Source organism: Lepidochelys kempii, chromosome 5, assembly GCF_965140265.1.
Source record: "Lepidochelys kempii isolate rLepKem1 chromosome 5, rLepKem1.hap2, whole genome shotgun sequence".
Taxonomy (NCBI): domain Eukaryota; kingdom Metazoa; phylum Chordata; order Testudines; family Cheloniidae; genus Lepidochelys; species Lepidochelys kempii.
The window spans coordinates 98794218-98816749 of NC_133260.1; the positions used below are offsets into that span (position 1 = coordinate 98794218).

The 22532-nt window shown below is 40.8% G+C and overlaps 1 protein-coding gene across 1 annotated transcript; it reads left to right on the top strand.

Moving 5' to 3' along the window:
- Nucleotides 1-58: 58 nt before the first annotated feature.
- Nucleotides 59-22097, top strand: ABHD17B (abhydrolase domain containing 17B, depalmitoylase). The gene is made up of 4 exons (XM_073345148.1): nucleotides 59-448; nucleotides 8784-9258; nucleotides 19969-20148; nucleotides 20854-22097. The coding sequence occupies exons 2-4, from the start codon at nucleotides 8792-8794 to the stop codon at nucleotides 21071-21073; spliced, it is 867 nt and encodes a 288-aa protein (XP_073201249.1). The 5' UTR covers nucleotides 59-448; nucleotides 8784-8791; the 3' UTR covers nucleotides 21074-22097.
- The last annotated feature ends 435 nt before the right edge of the window (nucleotides 22098-22532 follow it).

The window sequence follows — 22532 nt, forward strand, 5'->3', positions numbered from 1 at the left end:
GCTCTGTATGCTGGGATTTGCTCCCCTGTGGATTTCTTGTGCTTCCTCATTGGCCCTAGCCGGGCTGCAAGCTCATTGGTGCGTTGTGGCCGGTTGCCGGTCAATGAGGGCCTGTCCTCACCCTACCGCCCCTTGGCCGCTGAACCGCCCTCTGCCCTGCTCTGCCCAAGCCCAAATTAATTCAGTCCAGTCAGGGAGGCGGGGACGGAGTCTGGTGAGGGCCGCTGAGAAGTCCGGCCCTCGTCCTCGTAGTGTCCCGCCGGGGGTGCGAGCGACTCGGGCTCCGCGCGCTGCTGCAGGCCGCCGCGCCGACCGAGCCAAGCGGAGCCGTTACTCAGCACGTCCCCGGCGTTCGAACGGCGGCGGTTAGGGGGCGCCTGACGGGGCCGCAGCCCCCAGAAGGAACCGGACGCGGCCACGCTACAGAACCAGCGTGAGACGGAGACAGGTGCGTGCTCCGACCCCGGACTCACTGATCGCTCCTGCAGCGCGGGGCCCAGGTTCCAGTTCCGAGCGGGTCCCGGGCGGAGCGCCGCGTCTCGGCGGCGGCGGGAGCTCCGTGCGCGGGGCCGGGCGGCCCGTGTCCCGAGGGGAGTTTGGTCTCTGGTCGGTCTGTGGGGGGGGGGCAGCGGGGTCACCGCCGGGGCACAGCGGAGGGGGGGGCTGGTGGCGCGTCTCTAGCGACCCGTGCCGGGCGGTAGCGTGAAGCGAGTTGGCTTCGTCTCGCTGCGGCCGGGGGGAGGTGTGGAGGTCTCGGGGGCCCGGGGAATGGGGCCCTGCAGGTTGCTGCAGAGGCACCGGCGCCAGGGCGAACGGGAGGGAGGCTTCGCAGCTATGTGCGATCCCTAGGTGCTCTCCCACACTCCCGGCCACGGGCTGTGGTCGCCTCTCTGCGGCCCCGTGGGCGGATGGGGCCAATCTAAAGGGGCACAGCCTCCCTCTTTCTTCTCCTTGGCCGCCGGAACTGGGGAGCCGACTGCCTCCACCCTCTGGTGCGAGCAGCAGGTCCTACGGTTATGCGGAAAGATTCTAAATCAATATTTGAAACACAGCTGCTGCTTATCTCATCTGCTGGGTGGGTGGGTGGGGGAATGAAATGTAGCTAACATGAGGCGAGGTATTTCTAAACTGTGTGTGTTGGGGGGGTGGGTGGGAGTGCTGTAGTGTTTTAGTACCTCATTTCTAAGTAAATTGAGCTATGAAACGTGCTACTATGGATGGAGAGAAATCAAATACTTTATTTTTAAAGTCCATGAATTGGGAGAATGACCCTAAAATGCATATCTGATTTTTCTTTTAGTAGGTTCAGATAGTTTTTATATATATAAATAAAACTAAGTTTCTTGTTTTTATGGAGTAACTAAAAAATGGATATTTGTTTGGAAAATGTGAAGATCACTCTTCGGTTGTCCTGATTTGACCGTTTTTTAGATTTGTTAATTTTCTGTGGAAGAAAAAGTATGAACAGAATGGTGGTAAAATAACCCATCTTGCAAATAGATTTCAGTTACTTTCAGAATGATATTTAAACAATTAACTATACTAAAACCAAAATATAAATGCAAAAACACAAATCTGTTTTAAATAGTTATATTTTTCTTTAGTATTTGTGTCTTAAATGGTGTGATGAGGTATCAGTTTGAGGCACTGAATTGCCAACAATGCAGTGTTTCAGTGGCTGTCAATGTGCAGATTGTTTTAAGTAGAAGAATACTATAGAGTAGTGTCTTGCATACAGAACACAAACATTATGTAATCTGACTTAATCCCACATTTGTGTATATCTGGGATCTTCTGGGGATTGTTTTTCTGTTTGTTGTTGCTATCTATTGTTTGTTCTGACTCTCTCCCCCTCCCCCCCTCAAAATAGACCCCTAGAGCTGTTTAAAACATATGAAATATCCAGCAAGAGTGGCTGCTACCAGTTAGGGAATTCTTTATTGGACAGTCAATGCAAGATAGGCTTTTTCTCATACTTTTTAATAATACTGAGTATAGTAAAACCATACAGCCACAAGAACATAATGGCCATACTGGGTCAAATCAAAGGTCCATCTCCCCACTATATTCTGACAGGGGCCAATGCCATGCTTCAGAGAGAAATGAACAGGGTAGTTATCGAGTGATCAATCCTAGTTTCTGACAGTCACAGTTTTAGGGACACCCAGAGTGTGTGGTTGTCTCTGACCATCTTGGCTCATAACTGTTGGTGGACCTGTCCCTCATGAATTTATCTGTTTTGGTTTCAAGCCCAGTTAAAGTTTTAGTCTTTACAGCCTTCCCTAGCAACGAATTCTACAGGTTGACTGTGTGTTGTGTGAAGAGGTACTTATTTGTGTGTGTTTTAAAACTTCTGCCTATTAATTTCATTGGGTGACAGCAGTTCTTGTGTTATGTGAAGGCATACATAACACTTCCTTATACACTTTCTCCATGCTATTTATGATTTTATAGACCTCTAACATATCCCCACCTTAGTAATTTTTTTTCTCTAAATTGAAGTATTTTAAATCTCTCCTCATATGGAAGCTATTTCATATCCTAGTCTCTCGTGTTGCCCTTCTTGTACCTTTTCCAGTTCTAATATATCTTTTTCGAGATGGGGCGACCAGAGCCATATGCAGTATTCAAGGTATGGGCGTACCATGGATTTGTATAGTGATATTATGATCTATTCGGTCTTATCTATCCCTTTCCTAATACCAAGGTTCGTTGTTCATCTGGTTTTGACTCCCTCAAATACCTCTAATTGGTGAGGCATGGTTTCTGTTTGCAAAAGTTATGTTGACTCTTCCCCAACATACCATGTTCATAGCTATGTCTGATCATTCTGTTCTTTACTACACTTTCAACCAATTTGCCTGGTACTGAAATTATGCTCAGTGATGTGTAATTGCCTGACTTGCTTCTGGAGCCTTTTTTAAAAATCAGAGTTATAGTCGCTATCCTCCAGTCATCTGGTACGAGAGGCTGATTTTAGTGATAGGTTTTATACCAGAGTTAATAGTTCTGCCATTTCATATATGACTTCCTTCAGAACACTTGGGTGACTACCATCTAGTGACTTCTTAGTGGTTAATTTTATCATTTGTTCCAAAACCTCTACTGACACTTCAATCTGGAACAGTTCCTCAGATTCTTCACCTAATGAGAATGGCCCAAGGGTGAGACTCTCCCCACATCCTCTGCAATGAAGATTGATACAAATAATTCATTTAGCTTCACAATGGCCTTGTCTTCCTCGAGTGCTTCTTTAGGTATGATGATTCTAAATAGTTTTCCAGGAATATTTTCATTTAAAGGCAAAAAAAAATTAGTCTAATCCTTTATAGTGATCAGTTTTTAGTATAGGGTAGTACATATCTTCAAGAAGTACTGGAAAATAACAGAATAACTACATTGTGTGTGTGTGTGTATTTATTTTTAACTTTAGTTTTCAGGCTTCCTCCATGTTCTTCTCTGCATCCATTGTGTTCGTTCATTCTTTATAGCTCTGTTGGTATAATGTCCTCTATCTTTTTAATTGGGCACTAATTTCCTATAGTTATTTCTCATTACATTTTCAAATATCTTATCCCCTTTCCAGTCAAATTAGTTAAAGGATGTTTGTTCATATATATTTGTTCCACAGTAATTCATTATGTAACTGGAAAGGGATTTTAACTATTGGATTGTTGTGTAAATTCTGTTGTAGTTTTTAGTCCTCATTTGTCTGCTTTCAAAATTTTAGGAAACGGTGAAGGAAGTATTGTGGAATAGTCTAAATCTATGCTGCTAAAATAAGAATGGGGGAGGGGAATGAAAACAGTTTATATATGTTGCACAGTGTAACTATTGCATATTTTTAGTATTGTCTTAGCTCCCCCACCAAGAACATTGCAAACAGATATTCAGATGCTTAACTTTATTCATATCAGTAGTCCTTCTGTAGTAGCCAGTGGGACTACTCACATGAATAAGGTTATGCACAACACGGGTGTTTACAGTATTTGGGAGATGTCGACTTTGGGCTTGCCTCACCACACAGCTTTTAGCAACAAGGCTGTGTCGACTCAGCCTTGTTGCTAACAGTCAGCGTGTGTAAACGCTCTTTGTTGGCACTTTTGCCGACAAAATATTTCCAGCCTCGCGAGCAGCGTTAGCTTTGTTGGCAGGAGAGCATTCTTGCTGACACGTTCACACTGCCACTTGTGTTGGCAAACCTTCTGTCTTTCGGGGGGGTGGAGCTTTAAGTACCCACGAAAGACCAGACAACTTTGCAGTGTAGACATACCCTTAGTTAAGCTTTTAGGGAAGGAGATAGTGGGTGTGCTACTTTTTATGGGTCTGGGAGGAAAGAAATTGACTATGTAAAGCAATTACACTTGAAGTGTTCTAAGAGCCCAAGATAAACACTTGGGATGTTGTCACTCATTAGACTGATCTATCTCTTTTTCCCCTTTCTCCAGCTCTACTGAAAAGGTTAATTGCTGAAGATTGGATTAGATTTTAGCTGGCAAGGCAATTTGAATGTTCTGCTTTGGTATAACAGTTTATAATTCATCTGAAGCTTAGAAGAGATTAGTTTTAACAAGCAGGCTATTTATGCTTTAAAAACGGTCCAGTAAAGAGGGGGGTGGGCAAGTTAGTTCTATGATTCTGAGCCTATACTGGTGCAATAGTGCAAGCTTATTCAGTGAAGTTTTAAACTATACCTCAGAAATTTCTACTTTGTAGTAAGATAAACCTAAACCTTAGATTTTTCTCATATTTTTAAATATATTTAGTTTCTTATTGTTCTGAACTTTGAGCACGTATCTTGGAAATGCTGACACTGCAAACATACTTGTACCTTGTTGAACTTCCTTGAGCTCTATATCTTAACTTGCCAGTGACAAGTACAATGTTTCTCCTGTGCTAGGTATCCATACTTACTCCTGGGGGAATTCTACACCACTGCGCAAGCACAGAATCAATGTCCCCTTTTTTTACATCCCATGGCAGAGTAATTGATTCTGACTGGGAGATGAAGGGAAGCTGAGAGGAGTCACATTGCAATTACACCTTTTGTCCACCAGGCACTACTGAGGTTCCAGAAGAGAGGGTAGCTGGCTCATGAGCTGGAGCAGCCAGCTGCAGAGAGGGAGGGGGCAGAGGCTGTCTTCCTCACAGCACCCTGCCCGCAGGGACAGATGAGGAGGCATGGGATATGGGAGGGATGGACGGATGTGTGTGTGGGGGGGAGGTGTCACACAGGACTGCTGGGGTCACACAAACTGGGATTCAGAAGGGCTAGTGGGAGGGGGAGAGGCAGAGGAGCTAGTGGGGTAACATTGAGCCAGGGGCTGAATGGGAGTAGGGGTGCAGAACCACATGGAGATGGGGAGAAGGGTGCAGGGCCGCATGGGGATGAGGAAGAGTGGGGGTTCAGGGATGTGGGCAGGGGGTTGCTGAGTTGGGGTGCAGGGTCACATGGGGACATGTGCAGCTACGCCTGACTGAATCAGGAAAGGGAATGCAGGAACACATGGGTACAGCAGTAGATGTGCCTGACTGAATGGGAGAGCCTGAGGGAGGCTCCCCAACTCGCTAACAATCCCTCTCTCCCATCCCCCCAAAACACCTGTTCCATACTTTCCACACCCAACAACCTTCCAGATTCCCTCCCAGGATCCTTTCCAGCAATTACTTCCCTCTCCCTCTGCTCCTATGTTACCCCTGACTCCCCCAAGTGTTTGCACTGCTTGTGAGGGGTGTGGGAAATGTGTTTCTGTATTGTAGTTTAAATGAATTATTACTCAAAGTTCTGTATTAATATGCCTAGTAAGGAATCTGTTTGTCATAAAACAATTCTCGAATCTTTTTTGTTGCCTGTATTGATACAGACATACTTTCTGACAGGTATTTTGAAATAAAAAATACCAACATAATTGAAACTGGCATGATTATATTGTGTTGTGACAAATAAAATATGCAGAATTTTAAATATTGTGTGTAGAATTTTTAGTATTTTGGAGCCGAATTCCCCCAGGAGTACATACTGCAAAAACTATTGGACAGTGATAGTGATGCTCCCAACCAGCTCTGAAGGCATCTGTATCGATCACCTGAAGAGAAGGGTACCTCTTTCAACACATTGTGGTAACATACATCGCTAAATATTTGACCTGGAATGGGGAATACTCATGTCCAAGATGTGGTTACCTGGTTATTATACTGGATTCAACCACACTTACGATGGTGGCATGTAAAGCCTTACAAAAGCAAGGTGAGGGATGTGATATCCCACTGACAACCCATGTGGGAGTGAAAAATATTTACATGTATAATGGATAGTGTAAGTATCCTGGAGTAACTGTTGAAATAATTTTATACTGCAAAGCATTATATTTAGAAGTAAATTTGGACACAGCCAGTGGGTTACACAAGTATTTGTGAGATAGCAATGGGAACGGTTAGCATCAGGATTCTTGTTTTCTACTCCAGGGTCCGTCATTAGATGGTGTCTAGTTACAAATAGCATAGAAAACTGTAACAATGCTCTTATTTGGGTCATTTGAGGGCTTTGAACCCAGGACCTCCGAGTTTGGCTTGTTTCTAAAGGTGTCTATTGCTTGAGCTAAAGAACCAAATCTCTTAGCATGGAAGTACCATCAGAGTCATAACCCACTATGAAGTGAGCTGTAGCTCATGAAAGCTTATGCTCAAATAAATTGGTTAGTCGCTAAGGTGCCACAAGTACTCCTTTTCTTTTTGCGAACTCACTATATGTTGCTCGAGTTAGTGGGGGGTTACACAAGCATCTGATTTGTCATGTTCCTGTTGAAAGTCTTTGTGGCAGAGTAGGTGGGTTCTGTTCCTAGCTCTGCCTGAAGTGACACATGCAAACTGTCATTTTATTTGTAAAATTGGTGACTGACCGTTATCGCCCCACAAGGTACAAAGCCTTTGCTGCTAATAAAGTTTGTAAAGTGACATTGCACTCCATATGTTTATGGAAATATGCTTATGAGTGTAAATTTAATGTAACTGGAATATGCTTTATGCAAAAGGCCTTTTGTAAGGTATCATTACAAAATTTATAATCTACTGAGTGTGTTCATCCTATTTGTATGAATGTATCATTCTTGTATCTGAAGCAAGAAATATGAAGTGTTACTCTGAAGTTCTATTCTAACTATGCAACGTGTGGGCCATTAATGGTGGCTTGGAATCTTGATGGCTCCCATTAACTAGAACAATTGGTGGTAAATGACTGTTTACTTGTAAGCCGTCTTGTATACCTGTGTGTCAGCCAGTGGGTAATGAAGTCTCACCGGACATGTGAACATGTCACATGATACTGGAATCCATCTTAAACCTGGGACTTTTCCATTTAGAAGGAAGGGTGGGAACTCAGACAAAGGATTCCTGCCTTGTGCCAAAGATATAAAAGGGGGTGGAACAGAACAGAGGGGTGGCCAGACATGAGGAATCCCCTAGTTACCACCTAAGATGGAGCTGACAAAGACCATACCAGGGGAAAGGATTGGGCTCAGAGTAGGAAGGAGTCTAGTCTGTGAAAGAAGCTTATGGAACATCTGAGGAAGAGATTTACCTGTATTCAGTTTCTTAATGTATTAGGCATGTGTGTTTGTGTTTTATTTTGCTTGGTAACTTACTTTGTTCTGTCTGTTATTACTTAAATCCTACATTTTATACTTAATAAAATCACTTTTTTTTATTAACCCAGAGTAAGGGACTGTTACCTGGGGGAGCAAACAGCTGTGCATGTCTCTCTATTAGTGTTATAGAGGGTGGACAATAAGCTTTATACAGTGTAAAACAGACTTATTTGGGGTTTGGATCCCATTTGGAACTGGGTGTCTGTGTGCTGAAGATAGGTGACTTGCTGAGCAGTTTTTGGTGAAAGTCTGTAGCTTTGGGGGCGTGGTTCAGACCCTGGGTCTGCGTTGCAGCCGGCTTGCGTGTCTGGCTCAACAAGACAGCGTTCTGGAGTCCCAAGCTGGCAAGGAAGATGGGCTCGGGGTAGTTTCAGCACATCAGGTGACAGTCCCAAGGGGGTCCCTGTGACCAAACCTGTCACAACTGGCAGTTGGCAGAAGAACTGGGATTGGACTCTGGGCTTGCAGTTTAGTTGTAAATTCTGCTAAGCTACAGTACTCTCTGTATGGGGAGCCTGTCTCTGGTTTTGCATCCTTAAAATAGTCTGAAGGCTGAAGATTTTCATGTCATGAGATTCCCTGCAGTAGGGGCCAAAATCACGTTACTCACGATAAGTTTGAAATGGTTGATGACACAGTAGTGATTCTTGGCTAACGAGATCCTTATTCCTTTAGCGCATTGGAAACCGTGTTCTGTTTAATGTTGTTGGCTTTTCAGTGATTGTCATTCTAACTTGAAGTTTTTGGAAGGATCAGTACCATGCTTTCTGGGCCAGAATACATCATGTGAATAGTTGATTTCTAACGTCAAAATTTTTGTACTTGTCTTAAGGAATATAATTATTCTTTTAATAAAAATAAATTCTCATGATTAATGACATTAATTTTCCTCTATTGGTTTTCAAATTTCACCTCTAATAATCTAAAGTTATATTTTAAGACGTTAAAAATTGTTGTACACAAATTTTCTTGTTACAAGTTGATAGTCTGTTTTAAATTTAAGATTATAAAGAGTAACCTTTGTTGTAAAACATTCTTCCAACATGCTCCTGTAGTCTGTAATTACAATGACATGTTTAATTTTACTCCATGTTCTTCTATGGAATTGTAATTAGAAATTTTTCTCTTTTCCTATTTCAGAATAGAAGATGAATAATCTTTCCTTTAGTGAACTGTGTTGCCTGTTCTGTTGTCCACCATGCCCAGGAAAAATTGCTTCCAAACTGGCGTTTTTACCTCCAGATCCTACTTACACACTGATGTGTGATGAAAGTGGTAGTCGCTGGACTCTGCATCTTTCAGAACGAGCAGACTGGCAATACTCCTCTAGAGAAAAAGATGCCATTGAGTGTTTCATGACTAGAACCAGCAAAGGTAACAGGATTGCCTGTATGTTTGTGCGTTGCTCACCTAATGCCAAATATACTTTGCTCTTCTCACATGGAAATGCAGTTGACCTAGGTCAGATGAGCAGTTTTTACATAGGACTGGGTTCACGGATTAACTGCAACATATTCTCATATGATTATTCTGGATATGGCGCAAGTTCTGGGAAACCAACAGAGAAGAACCTGTATGCTGATGTTGATGCTGCTTGGGTGGCTCTTAGGACAAGGTAAGGAGTTAATTGCAAATTGTTTTTTGCTGTGCTTTACAAAAGTTTACTTAATCTATGCTAGCATGGAGTCTATTCCCATCTTAAAATACTGTATTCTAGCATTATCAAATTCATATTAGATCTGGGTGGTCAGACTTTGCCACATTTCAAGTGAATTGCTTACAAAAATTACTGCTATATGTTAAATCTATTTTAGGTTCCAGTTCTGTAGATTGGATCAGCTTGCAGGATTGGGGTATAAATGATTATAGATGGCTTGAAATTCTAGTGCCCAAAGGCAGATACTTTTGGACCAGTCCACTTAACTAACCTATGTGTATCCCACTTCCGTTGGAGGATTAACAGATACCAATGTTGGCAAATGTCAACCAAACCCACTGCTCCTGGAGTGATATCACATTTGATCTGAGAAAGTTGTCTTCTGTTTTCCTTGTAATGTTCTTTGTTGGTGTGCTGGTAACCTGCAGCAGACTCCTTTCCCATTTCCCACATCAGACCTGGAACTTCAGCAACAAGGAACAAGTAGTTTAAGGGGCTTGTGAGGTACCTTGATGTTGTGGGGGAGGGCCATGCAAAACCTTGGGGCATGCAAAACCTTTTCTAAAACCTTGTAAATCATATCTTGTATACATTAGAGTATTTTAAAAAACAAACATATGGACTGTCTTGCATAGACAGAAGAACAAAATAGTATAAATTGCTAGTTGTGCATCTAAACTGTAGAAAGTGCATTGTGCTTGAGAAATAGTATGTGATTGTTTTAGACACTGGTCAGATTTTTCTCCTGGGTTTGGTGCATTTTGCAGTGCTCTTCCAGAGCAAAGCTAGTCCTAAATCCAATATAGCCTGCTGTATGAGGAGATCGTCTGATGATGTGATATCACTGTCATAGAATCATAGAACTGGAAGGGACCTTGAGAGGTCATCTAGTTTAGTCTCCTGCTCTCAAGGCAGGACTAAGTATTCTATAGACCATGCCTGACAGGTGTTTGTCCAACCTACTCTTAAAAATTTGCAATGATGGAGATTCCACAACCTCCCCAGGCACTTTATTCCAGTGCTTAACCACTCTGACAGGAAGTTTTTCCTAATGTCCAACATAAACCACCCTTTTTGCAATTTAAGCCCGTTGCTTCTTTTCCTATCCTCAGAGCTTAAGAAGAACATTTTTTTTCCCTTCTCCTTGTAACAACCTTTTATGTACTTGAAAACTGTTATGTCCCCTCTCTTTGCCAGACTAAACAAACCCAATTTTTCCAATCTTCCCTCATAGGTCATGTTTTCAAGACCTTTAATCGTTTTTGTTGTTGTTCTCTGGACTTTCTTCAGTTTGTCCACATCTTTCCTGAAATGTGGCCCCCAGAACTGGACACAATACTCCAGTTGAGGCCTAATCAGCACGGAGTAGAGCGGAAGAATTACTTCTTGTGTCTTGCTTACAATACTCCTGCTAATACATCCCAGAATGATGTTTGCGTTTTTGTTTTGTTTTTTTTCCCCCTCAGCAGCGTTACACTGGCTCTCATAATGACCCCCAGATCCCTTTCCGCAGTACTCCTTCCTAGGCAGTCTTCCCATTTCATATCTGTGCAATCGTTCCTTCCTAAGTGGAGTACTTTGCATTGTCCTTACTGAATTTCATCCTATTTAGTTCAGACCATTTCTCCAGTTTGTCCAGATTATTTTGAATTTTAATCCTATCCTCCAAAGCACTTGCAACCCCTCCCATCTGCAAACTTTTTATAAGTGTATTCTCTGTGCCATTATCTAAATCATTGATGAAAATATTGAACCGAACCAGACCCAGAACCGATCCCTGCGGGACCCCACTCATTATGCTCTTCCAGCATGACTGTGACCCACTGATAACTACTCTCTGGGAAGGTCATAAGAGACAGTATCAAAAGCCTTACTAAGGTCAAGATGTACCACATTTATACTGCTTCTCTTCTCTCCCTCTTCCCCCTCTCCCCCCCGAGGTCTCCATTCTATAATGTCAGATGCCTTGGTGTGCACTAGTCAAAATTTATCCTAGTGTCACTAATGAAGATAAATGGTGGTCAAGGACTTGTAGCATCTAACAGGAAAACATTTTTACCAGAAAACCTGGCCTCTTTGTTGCATGTGAAAGGCCTATATAGTGAAGTCCAGGCAGGCTTCACCTAAGCACCTTTGTTCAGGCATTAAAACTATCTAGGGCACCAGGCCCACAGGAATAAGTAAATAACCAAAGAAAATAGTCATCTGACTCCCTAAGTGCCCTTGCATGCCTTCGCAAAAATGCTAACGTGGATGGACAGTATTGCAAGTATGGTCTTTCAACTCATTTAAAAAAAATGGTACAACCTAAATTTCTGCCCCAGGAGGAATCAGGGAATGCAGGCAGCTATCCTAGATCTCCTCTGAATAGGTGCAAATGAACCTGTCCCTGCTCTTCAAAATCAAAGCCTTCTTCCATGTTGTTCCTAGGCCATCCCCAAAAGAATCAGAAAGCTACAGCTATCAGGATGCACTTCACCGCTATCTCAGCTTTTCACACTCATGCAAGGGTTGACAGTAGTCACTCACTACAGTAACCATGTTGATGAAAGTATTGTTGTACCACCTGCACCATAGGCTTGAATCCTATTCTCACAAAGCTAGCGCAGCCTCTGTTCAAACTTAAGTCAAACTGTTCTCTGTACCATCTATCTTTTGAGGACAGTAATCTTCATAGCCATCACACCAGCCCAAAGTTTTGTGATATGATTCTATTTCTCCCAATGTTGTGTTCCATAAGAATAAGGTAATTGTGTCTTTATTCATAATTCTTGTCTAAATTGACCCCTGATTTCCATCTTAATGGGGCAGTTACCCTGTTTAGATCTCTTTCCCCTCCCCCTGTCCCCCCACCTCATTGATATTTAAAGGAGCTCAAACTCTGTATTTTAGATGTTTGGAGGGCCCAAAGTTTGATCCTAAATAGACAATTTATGTTCTAGTTCCCTATGCCTCTCAGGCAGATGAGGGAAGACCAGGGCTTTGCCAATCACAGCCCAAAGGTTGTCCAAATGTTTGACACTGTGTATTACTCTTGTGATCTTGCAGATATTCAGCCTCCTAGAGATATCTGTTTATGCAGAACTAGACACATGGCAGTTCTTATAGTGTGTTCTTGCTCTGTCATTATCTTAGTATTTTTCAGAGCTGCTAATTGAAACTCTATATGCTCTTTAAGTGGCAATGTTTCCCTCAACTTGGTCTCTAAATCTGAGGCCCAGTTTGGGAGAACAGTATTAGTCATTTCTTACTAATACGCTCAACCTGACACTCAAAACTGATGCACTATTTGGGAGGATATTTCTGTACTCTGTTAAACTAGAACTTCTCCACCAACCCCAGTGGAGATTGTACTGTTTACTAAACATCCACAAGTGGGAACAGAGTAAGCAGAGGCCACCTTGAAAAAGCAAATTACTTACAGTAACTGTAGTTCTCTTAAATAGAAAAGGAGTACTTGTGGCACCTTAGACTAACCAATTTATTTGCGCATAAGCTTTCGTGAGCTACAGCTCACTTCATCGGATGCATTGAGCTGTAGCTCATGAAAGCTTATGCTCAAATAAATTGGTTAGTCTCTAAGGTGCCACAAGTACTCCTTTTCTGTTTGCGAATACAGACAAACATGGCTGCTACTCTGAAACCTGTAGTTCTTAGTGTTTATGCCTAGTACCCACCCTCTCTTCAAATCTTTGGAGTCTAGTGTTAAGTATTGCCATTGAAGGACAGCAAGAAAAGAACATAGAAAGGAAATGTGGCCCCGACTGACGCTACTCTCTATATTCCACGTTTGTATGTCCCAGTTATCCACATGTGGGAATGTGCAGCAATGCTCTTGAGCTAACCTTACTGATAAGTAGCTTCTCTATTTCAGTTTGTAAACTTTGAGGCCAGTAGCAGCTGAGAACGCTATGTAGACAGTATGTTCAGTCATTGTAGAGAAAAATTACTTTGTACTATTCTTGAACTACTTTTCCCAGTTTATAGTTGTGGCCAAATCCCTTGGCTGGAGGAAAGAATTGTTTAAAAAAAAAATTGGGAAAGCAAGGGAAAATTGAGGAATTTACCCTCCAAAAATGTATTTAATTCTGTATAATAATTTGAGCTTTCACTTAAATTTTTATAGAAGGACCTGCATTTTTCAAAAATAAATAATTTAAGAAATTTCTGAATGCAATAAATTAAACACAGCCCATGTTATTTGTTTGAGGATTCCATATGCTCTTTATTGAGAGTTTGTGTAGCATTCAGTTCTCAACCTGGGGTTCAGGACCCCTCAGGGGTTGCGAGGTTATTACAGGGGGGTCCATAAGCTGTCAGCCTCCAACCAAACCCTGCTTTGCCTTCAGCATTTATAATGGTGTTAAATATATAAAGAAGTCTTTTTTTAATTTATAAGAGGGGGTCACACTCGGAGGCTTGCTGTGTGAAAGGGGTCACCAGTGTGAAAGTTTGAGAACCACTGGTATAGCATATTTCAGTCAGGCAAATGATGCAATGAACATTGCCTTATCTTACATCTAAACAATTATATATTGCGGAATAAGGAAATGAGAAAATGATGGGTAGGTGCTCAGATGTTCAAGTATATACACAGAAATAACAGGGGGGGTCTTTAGTGTGGATAAATTGTACTGGTGCTCCAAAATACATAATTGTGTATTTTCTGCATGGTGGATGTTTGGGAAGTGATTCCAGGATGTATTTCCCCATTTTGTCTTATAGCTGATAAATGGATTTGTCCTTCAGCCATTCCTTATGTCCAGGTGTCTTATTCTTTTTCCCAGTGTTTAAGAATTATACATGTGACTATAATCATAGCTACTATTTCCCTAAATAATGGGTGAGATCGCAGTTCAGAATAATCAAAAACATAGGCTAGCTTCTAGCCAATATTTTGCTGTAGTAGGGCAATACTTTCTATACTCCCTTTTTGACATGCCCAGCTGTGAACAGTGGATTTACATCCTAATTTCTGAAGTTTTGAGGAGTCAAATGAAATCTGTTTCATTTTTACAATCTGTAGTCCTTTTAAAATTGATACCTGGTTGCACTGTACCCATTTTGCTAGCTTTGTTTTATATTTTGACTACTAGCTTCTATGTTTAAATGCAATGTTTTCTGTCTTGGATTATTGGGAAATTGTTAAGCCACTCAGTGTTGGAAGTATTTAGAAGGTTTCCTAGTAGTTTTTTTTAAATACAGGATGGATTTGGAGACTTTCTGAAAATGGAAGTTAACTATATATTCCATCACTGCATATACCAGCCAGTCGTCATACAATTGTTTAGCCATATTTTGTATAATATGGGCCAGATTCTTCCCTTCCCTTTCTTATCCCTCTTCATAGGTTCAGAGATACAAAGGGGTGAATCTAGTTGTATCTGTTCAGCTGAGAACTCCCCTGGTACGAGTGTTCTCATCAGGCTTCTCTGCCTCTACTTCCCCCATAGGCCAAATGTATGCAGGGGCATGGCCAGTGCTTCAGCTCTTCTCAGCTGGTAGACAGTCCTTTTTAGGAAAGTTGCCAGTTGGCATATGTTCAAGTTGTCCCTGTGCTGGTCTAGTTGACACTGGGACCAGGGACAACTGAGGCAGAATCAGAGAGCCAAAACCAACTACCCGAGTGTCCTTTCTTTCCTGTGCTAAGTTAATCTTGAATGAAGATTTGTCTCTGTATCTTCATATTCTACTTTAAATACCTGTCTTCCCGGATAAGCTCCCCAAAGTATCTGGCTAGGTATATGTTCACAAGTACCTGATAGTAAGGCCAGGTCTACCTTTAGAAGCGCTTTGCTGGTATACTATAACGGCAAAGTGCTCCTTGTGTGGACACAGTTTGATACCAGCAAACACAGCCCCCTGGTCACCTTCCCCACAAAATAAGCTATACAACTAAAAGAGCAGTTTTGCCAGTATTACTGCATTCATACTAGAGGCTAGAGACTTCTGACCAACGTAGCTATGCTGGCAACAGTTTGTCATGTATACTTAGCCTAAGTTTCGTATGTATTGAATTGGTAAAATTAAAAACTTTTTACAAATACCAGTGCAAATGTACACCATGCTACTGTATTAGTTACAAAAATTAAAGCAGAGTTCCTAAAGGGAGTGGCTTCTCGTATCTTCAAGAGGAGCTCTGAGTTTTATTTTTCTAAGGCAGACAGGACTACTTTAAAACATACTGACAGACATCTTTCTCAACGTATCAATGTTGCACAACGTGGGGGGGGGAATGTCTAAACGTGTGTGATACCACTATTTCAACATGTGAAAAACAGGGTCATTTTTTACACAAATTGCATTAAATGGTGAAATACTGTTTTATTAAAACCTTTTTAAAAAAAAAAAAAGAAAAAACCTTATGGCTATTTTTTCTCAGTTTTTCTATTTTCTTCTGTGATATTCTAAAATATTTCACTACTTTAAAGCTTCTGTTTGTTTTCCATTTATGCTGTTTGGGTTTATTTTGTGTTCGTCCTTTATTTAGATTTTTCCTATGCACATTTGCATATCCACTTTTCCAAAAGGAAAACTAAATAGGGCAACTCACATTTTCAAATCCATTTTCTAGTTTCCTTTTTCTCCATTACTTTTCTCTACTCCTTCCCACTGTACCTGTCGGTTCTTAATTCTGATTCAGTTAACCCCTTTCTTCAGTCTGACCTGTTCTCTCTCTGCCAAGCCCTGATGCTGCTTCAATGAACTTCCTAGCAGTCAGACTGTAAAGAGCTGTGTAGCTCTGGCAAGGGATGGGAGGAGTACTTATCGTGGCAATTGGTGCTCATTTGGTTCTTTCCCCTTTAAGGCTTCCAAGCACCAGTTTATGAATTGCTTTTCAGTGGCCATGCTCTTATGGGAGTGAGTGATGTAGAGCAAGGTTGTTGCACTGGATGCCTTTTGGTTAGGGCAGCAGAAATCTGGGTTCTGGCTCTGTTACAGTCTGCCTGTGTAGCCTTGGACAGGTCATTGAATCTCTTTCCCTTGTTCCCCATTTGTAAAATGGGTGTTATAGTTACCAAAAGTAGACTGTTAATCACTTCAAGACTTTGAATCAAGATAGATGTCTTCTTATAAAAAAAACTCCAGATTGACCAGAAATAATGGCTTGATAAAGGAACTACTCCATGAAATTGTATAGTGTATTATGCAGTTTGACAGATTAGATGATCATAATGGTCACTTCTGGCCTTAAAAAATCTGTGAATGAGCAGAGCACATCTCACTGCGATTTTTGTCATCACAGACAAATGGGAATCTTCTTGCTCCTAGAAGGTGGCTGTAGGAATCATTTATCCCTATATAACAAGAGTAGCTGGTTGTCACTCAATTGAGTATGCTAGTAGCAACTAGCATAAATAAATGTTGTGCTCTCTTCCTAAGCTCCAGGGCCCCTGCTGCTGCTGACAGCTTTGCAAAGCTGCAGCAGAGTGAAAACTAACTAATCTTGCCAGTTTTGTTACGCAGAAGTGAAACTCTCAAAAATTAGGTCAGTTTCACTCTGCCTGGGGAAAACTGAGCTGCAGCAGAGGCAGGCACTAAAGCAATTTACTGGGGAAGAGAACTTAAAATGGAGATACCAGCTCACAGCAGCCACAGAATAGAGTAGCTGTGACTTTTACCACAGTGGCTAGGAGGCTCTGGGGTGCATGGAAGGAACAGAAAGGGAGGATCTTCTGCCTTACAGCAGCTAAATAGGGTTCAGTGAGAGGGGGCTTAATATATATATTGGACAGAGACAGTATGAAGGATGGAACCCCTGAACAAGCATCCAAGCTCTCCCTTATCTAGATCAGTAGTTAATCTGTTTCAGTATCTGGTCTCTGGCCAGTTACCTAATGCCTCAAAGAGAGAGATGCAAGAAACCTCAAATGGGACAATTTATGTAGTAACAAGCCCATATAGGAAGTCAGTTAATGGTTAGCTTATTCCTTGAATAAAGCATGAAGGTTTTATATGCCTTCGAAATGTTAAGGTTTTTCTAAAATGTGATCTTAACATAGCTGGATGTTCTTACTGTTCATATAATCTTAGTCTTTTTTTAATCTTGCTAAGCTCTTGGCCTCAGTGGTATCTGATGAGGATGAATTAACAGACTAATAGCGTGGTTTGCAAAAAATGCTTCCTGTCATCCGTTTTGAATTTGTTGCCTGTCAGTTTAATTGAATGCCTCCTTATTGTTGCATTATGAGAACAGCTAAATAGAAGTACCCAGTCCACTTTCTCAGTACCATTCATTATTTATATCATGTCTCTCCATTATTTGTTCTCTGAACAGTTCCAGTATTTGCCATCTCTCTCCATTTGAAATGTTTTCCATTCCACTGTTTCATCACCTGGTTCCAAACTCTTTCTATTTTTGCTACATATTTTTGAGAGATGGTGATCAGAGTTGAACATATTGTTCCATAAAATGGGTTGTATTCTAAACTGAGTGAAGAAGCTCTTGGGTAGCAGAGAGAATGCTTTCTCTTTTCCAGCAGGAGTGACAGAGGTTGATAATGGTCTGTGTGTGAGACTGGAAAGCCAATATGAAAGATGGAGAGGACTGAGCAGGATCCAGAAACACTACCCACTTTGCAATTGTAGCATCAACCTCTCTTCAAACAGGGAGGGGCCTGGGCACCTCTCCAGGGCTTTGTTCCTTGATCTGACCTGAGGGGACCTGCATAATTTTTCACATGTTCTTTGGCTGGTTGGTGTCTGGTAAATTTTTTCAAGTCCTAATCATAAGCCTTTTTTCTGGAGTTTAAAATTTGATGGTACTAATTTTGATGAGCTGAAATTTGACATTGCCTCTGTATAGGAGGATTTTATTTCAGAGTTGGGTTTGTGGTTTAACAAGGTGATGCTTCAGGTGATGCCTCATTTTACTTGTACGTAATTTTTTAAAAATTAAGAGTGGCTGAGTAATGTTGTAACTGACCATCTTCTTTAGCATCCCATGTTTGCTGCATATCAAGTATTAACAGCTCTTTTGTACAGTGTTTATTCCATTTGCCACAACCTTGTGTAATAGTGTTTAATGAAGTACTCCTACCTTGATATTTGATAAAAAGGGGTGGGAAAGGACTATACAGCCATTTAACAAAAATAGATAACTTACTACATTTTTGAAGTCAATATCAGATGTCTTTAAAGTTTACACTAGGGGTTCTCAAACGGGGGTTGGGACCCCTCGGGGTTGTTAAGTTATTATGTGGAGGGGTTGCGAGCTGTCCGCCTCTACCCCAAACCCCGCTTTGCCTCCAGCATTTATAATGGTGTTAAATATATTAAAAAGTGTTTTTAATTTGTATGGGGGGGGTCACACTCACAGGCTTGCTATGTGAAAGGGGTCACCAGTATAAAAGTTTAAGAATCACTGGATTAAACCAATAAAAGATTACATTATCCATAACTAGGGCCCTACCAAATTCACAGCCATGAAAAACATGTCACAGCCCATGAAATCTGGTCTCCTGTGAAATCTGTGTAGTATAGAGGGTAAAAGCAAACAAAAGACCAGATTTCACAGGAGAGACCAGTGTTTCTCAAATTGGGGGTCTTGACCCAAAAGGGAGTTGCAAGGTTGTTGCAGGGGGGGGTTTCACAGTATTGCCACCCTTACTCCTGTGCTGCTGCCTTCAGCTGCCCAGCCCTGAAGGAAGTGCCCCATCAGCAGCAGTGCGGAAGTAAGGGAGGCAATACCATACTATGCCACTCTTAACATCTGTGCTGCTGCTGGGGGCGGCTCTGCTTTCACAGCTGGGATGCCATCCAGCAGCTGCCACTCTCTCACTGCCCAGCTCTGAAGACAATGCCAGCAGTAGCACAGAAGTAAGGGTAGCTAGCAATACTGCAATCCCATCTATATTAGCCTTGAGATCCCCTTCCTCCAACCACACACACACAACACACACTCCTTTTTGGGTCAGGACCCCTGCAATTACCACACCATGAAATTTTAGATTTAAATAACTGAAATCATGAAATTTATTATTATTTTTAAAATCCTAGGACCATGAAATTGACCAAAATGGACCGTGAATTTAGTAGGGCCCTATCCATAACTTAAGTATAGTGAGGGGGGGGGGGGGGAGAGAATGGACTGTGACAGCAGCATGAGCCTTTTTTGTGGTTACCGGGCTTTATGGTTAAACATATTTAAGTTTTGTAAAAAAAAAAAAACAAGATAGTTTGTCCCAAATTAGGCATGTCCCTAACTTTGTTAAATCTGATGTAGAAAGCTGCCTTAATTCAAAATACTCTGTCATCTTGGAATACAACAAACACTTCTGTTTTCTGTAGCAGGCTAACTAGTGGACATGATTCCAGAGTTCTGACTTTATCCATGGTGCTATTGCATACATGTAGCCTTTAAACAAAAAACAAACCCCCCATATTTCAGTATCTTTCCAGACTTAAGACGACAATGTTTGGCAAATACAAAACTGGTAGTAGAAAAGCTTTACTGTCAAAATTCTAAGTCAGACAATAGTGGAAGATTGAAGTACAGGAAAGTAATATTACAACTACGATATGTGGTTCTCTTACTAGTCACTTTTGTTCATCCTACTTGGTAAATTTTGATCCACAAATATGATTATTTTTCTACCTAATTCATGTAACAAAACCAATTCAGTTTATTTTAGTGTATACCAGTTTTTAACACTGTTAATGTTATAGGTACGGAATCCGCCCTGAAAATGTGATTATATATGGCCAAAGTATAGGAACAGTACCATCTGTGGATCTCGCTGCTCGGTATGAGAGTGCTGCTGTAATTCTTCATTCTCCTTTGACCTCGGGAATGCGAGTAGCCTTTCCTGATACGAAGAAGACCTACTGCTTTGATGCGTTCCCAAAGTAAGTTGCTACTAACATTCTCAGAATAGGGAAGAAAGTAATCTTGCAAATTCTTTGCAGTTGTCCTTTAAGGTAATGTAATATAAACTCTAATATCCTCTAATTACATAATTTGTTTGCCAGAAGGTGGGAATGAGTGACAGAAAATGGATCACTTGATAATTACCTGTTCTATTCATTTCCTCTGGGGCACCTGGCATTGGCCACTGTTGGAAGACAGGATACTGGGCTAAATGGACCTTTGGTCTGACCCAGTATGGCCGTTCTTGTGTACAAAGAGTGAATCAAGACATGGTGAATCCAGAAACATTTGAATACATGAAAAAAGATTAACCCATAGCCTAAGGACAGGTCTACACTAACAAGTTAAGTTGACCCAGCTATGTCGTTGAGTTGTGAAAAATCCACACCCCTGAGCAACATAGTTAAGCTGACCTAACCCTTGATGTAGACAGCACTAGGGATAATGGAATAATTCTTCTATCAACCTAGCTACTGCCTATCAGGAAGGTGGATTAACTACAGCAATGGGAGAACTCCTCCCATTGCTATAGCAAGTGGCTACACTGAAGCACTACAGCTGCAGCCATGCTGCTGTACCTGTTTAAGTGTAGACATAGCCTAAGAGTCTCTTATTCTTGAAGGTTAAGTGTGTAAACTTGACTGCTCTGTGTTCATGTTTGTTTGAATCTTTTTTTCTTGCAGCATTGACAAAATTTCTAAAATAACATCACCAGTGTTAATAATCCATGGGACTGAAGATGAAGTAATTGACTTTTCGCATGGCTTAGCATTGTTTGAGCGTTGCCAGAGACCTGTAGAGCCACTGTGGGTAGAAGGAGCAGGCCATAATGATGTGGAGCTTTATGGACAGTACCTTGAACGATTAAAACAGTTTGTATCACAGGAACTGGTGAATTTGTAAAGTACTTTATATATTTACATGCTTTTTCATTTCACTGCAGAACTGCACACTTTGATAAATACTAACATAAAACCTGAAGGTTTTGTTTTCAAATCATGTCAGTTGCCTTCATAAATGTACAGGTAATGATTTGTGAACATAATTAATGAAGGTTTTAATACCAGTATTATAAACTGGAATAACATGATCATGCAGTTCAACTTGTGTAGTTCGTATACTATGTGTGAGTTTTCTTTTTAGATGTACAAAATATCACAAGGAGTACTGTATGAAATTTTAATTATGTAAAATCAGATGCTGTAAAAGTGTTGCCAAATGCTTTAGCATATCAAACAAATTTATAAATATTTTTTAAACATCTCAAAATGTACTGTGACTTATTCTGTTACACAGGTGTACATTAAAAATCAGACTTCGAAACAGCTGTACTTGTAAAAATACCAATAGCCATGAAATTTAAGCAAATATGTAATGAAAACATAGACACTCACTGGAATTGGCCCAGGCCCTGTTTTATAGGGAGCAGGTCAAAACAAGCTTTTTTTGCTACAGTGCATTATATCTTATGTCTTGTGCTTAATTTGTTTTTTTTATCTGGAAGATGAGGTTTAAATCTGCCTACTCATCTATTCCTTAGCTAAAGAGGTTATTCTGTAAAATGGAGTCATAAAATACCACTGTTATAATAAATTTCATTCATATGCTCACTACTGAGGTGTAACTAAATATTTTAGTGGTTTGTTTGAAACCGGTAAGGTATTTAGAGCTCGTTTTAAATGTCAATTCTGCGGAGATGCAGTATATGGATAGAAAGAATTCTGGAAGTTTGTCTAACTTTCTAATGAACAAATGAAAGCTTGCAGTCGTCAGTTCAGGTTTACTTTTGGGTGTTTATTAGTATGCAACCTATTGTTTTTTATTACTGTATGATAATTTTACTAATCTGGTCCTGAACAGTGAAGAAAGAGAATGTTGACACTTTTTTTTGTATTAACTCATAGTGAAATAAATTTTGTAAGTTGCCTTTCCCTTGAATGAGTTTTGCTTGAATAAAACTATGAAAGATAATGACAAACTTAAAATTAGATGTAGCCTAATTTGTAAACATAGTAATATTCCAAGAATACACACTGTGCTTCTAATTTTAAGGCCTTATGTAGTTTGTTCTTGTTTTTGTGATTGTCCAAAACTACTGTGTAATTAAATGTATTATCAAATATTGTGAATGATTTGGTTCAGATGTGTTAACTAACAGTAAATAATATTACACAATATGCTGTTTATTTTTTTTTCTGAAAAACTTCAACATACTAAACAACTATCTGGCTAACAACTATAAAAGGAGACTGATATTTCTGAGGAAGATCATCTGCAGGCTGTTTTTCAGAGGCCCCCTTCACAAAACCAGGGATATGGTATGTTTGCCAGCAAAGATCACGGGCAGTGTTGCTGCCCATAG

Bases quoted from the DNA above. Each gene is read 5' to 3' on its own strand.
- ABHD17B (XM_073345148.1), top strand. From the start codon at position 8,792: ATGAATAATCTTTCCTTTAGTGAACTGTGTTGCCTGTTCTGTTGTCCA. The intron at 9,259-19,968 runs GTAAGGAGTTAA...TTAATGTTATAG, and splicing joins TGGGTGGCTCTTAGGACAAG to GTACGGAATCCGCCCTGAAA. The intron at 20,149-20,853 runs GTAAGTTGCTAC...TTTTTCTTGCAG, and splicing joins TGCTTTGATGCGTTCCCAAA to CATTGACAAAATTTCTAAAA.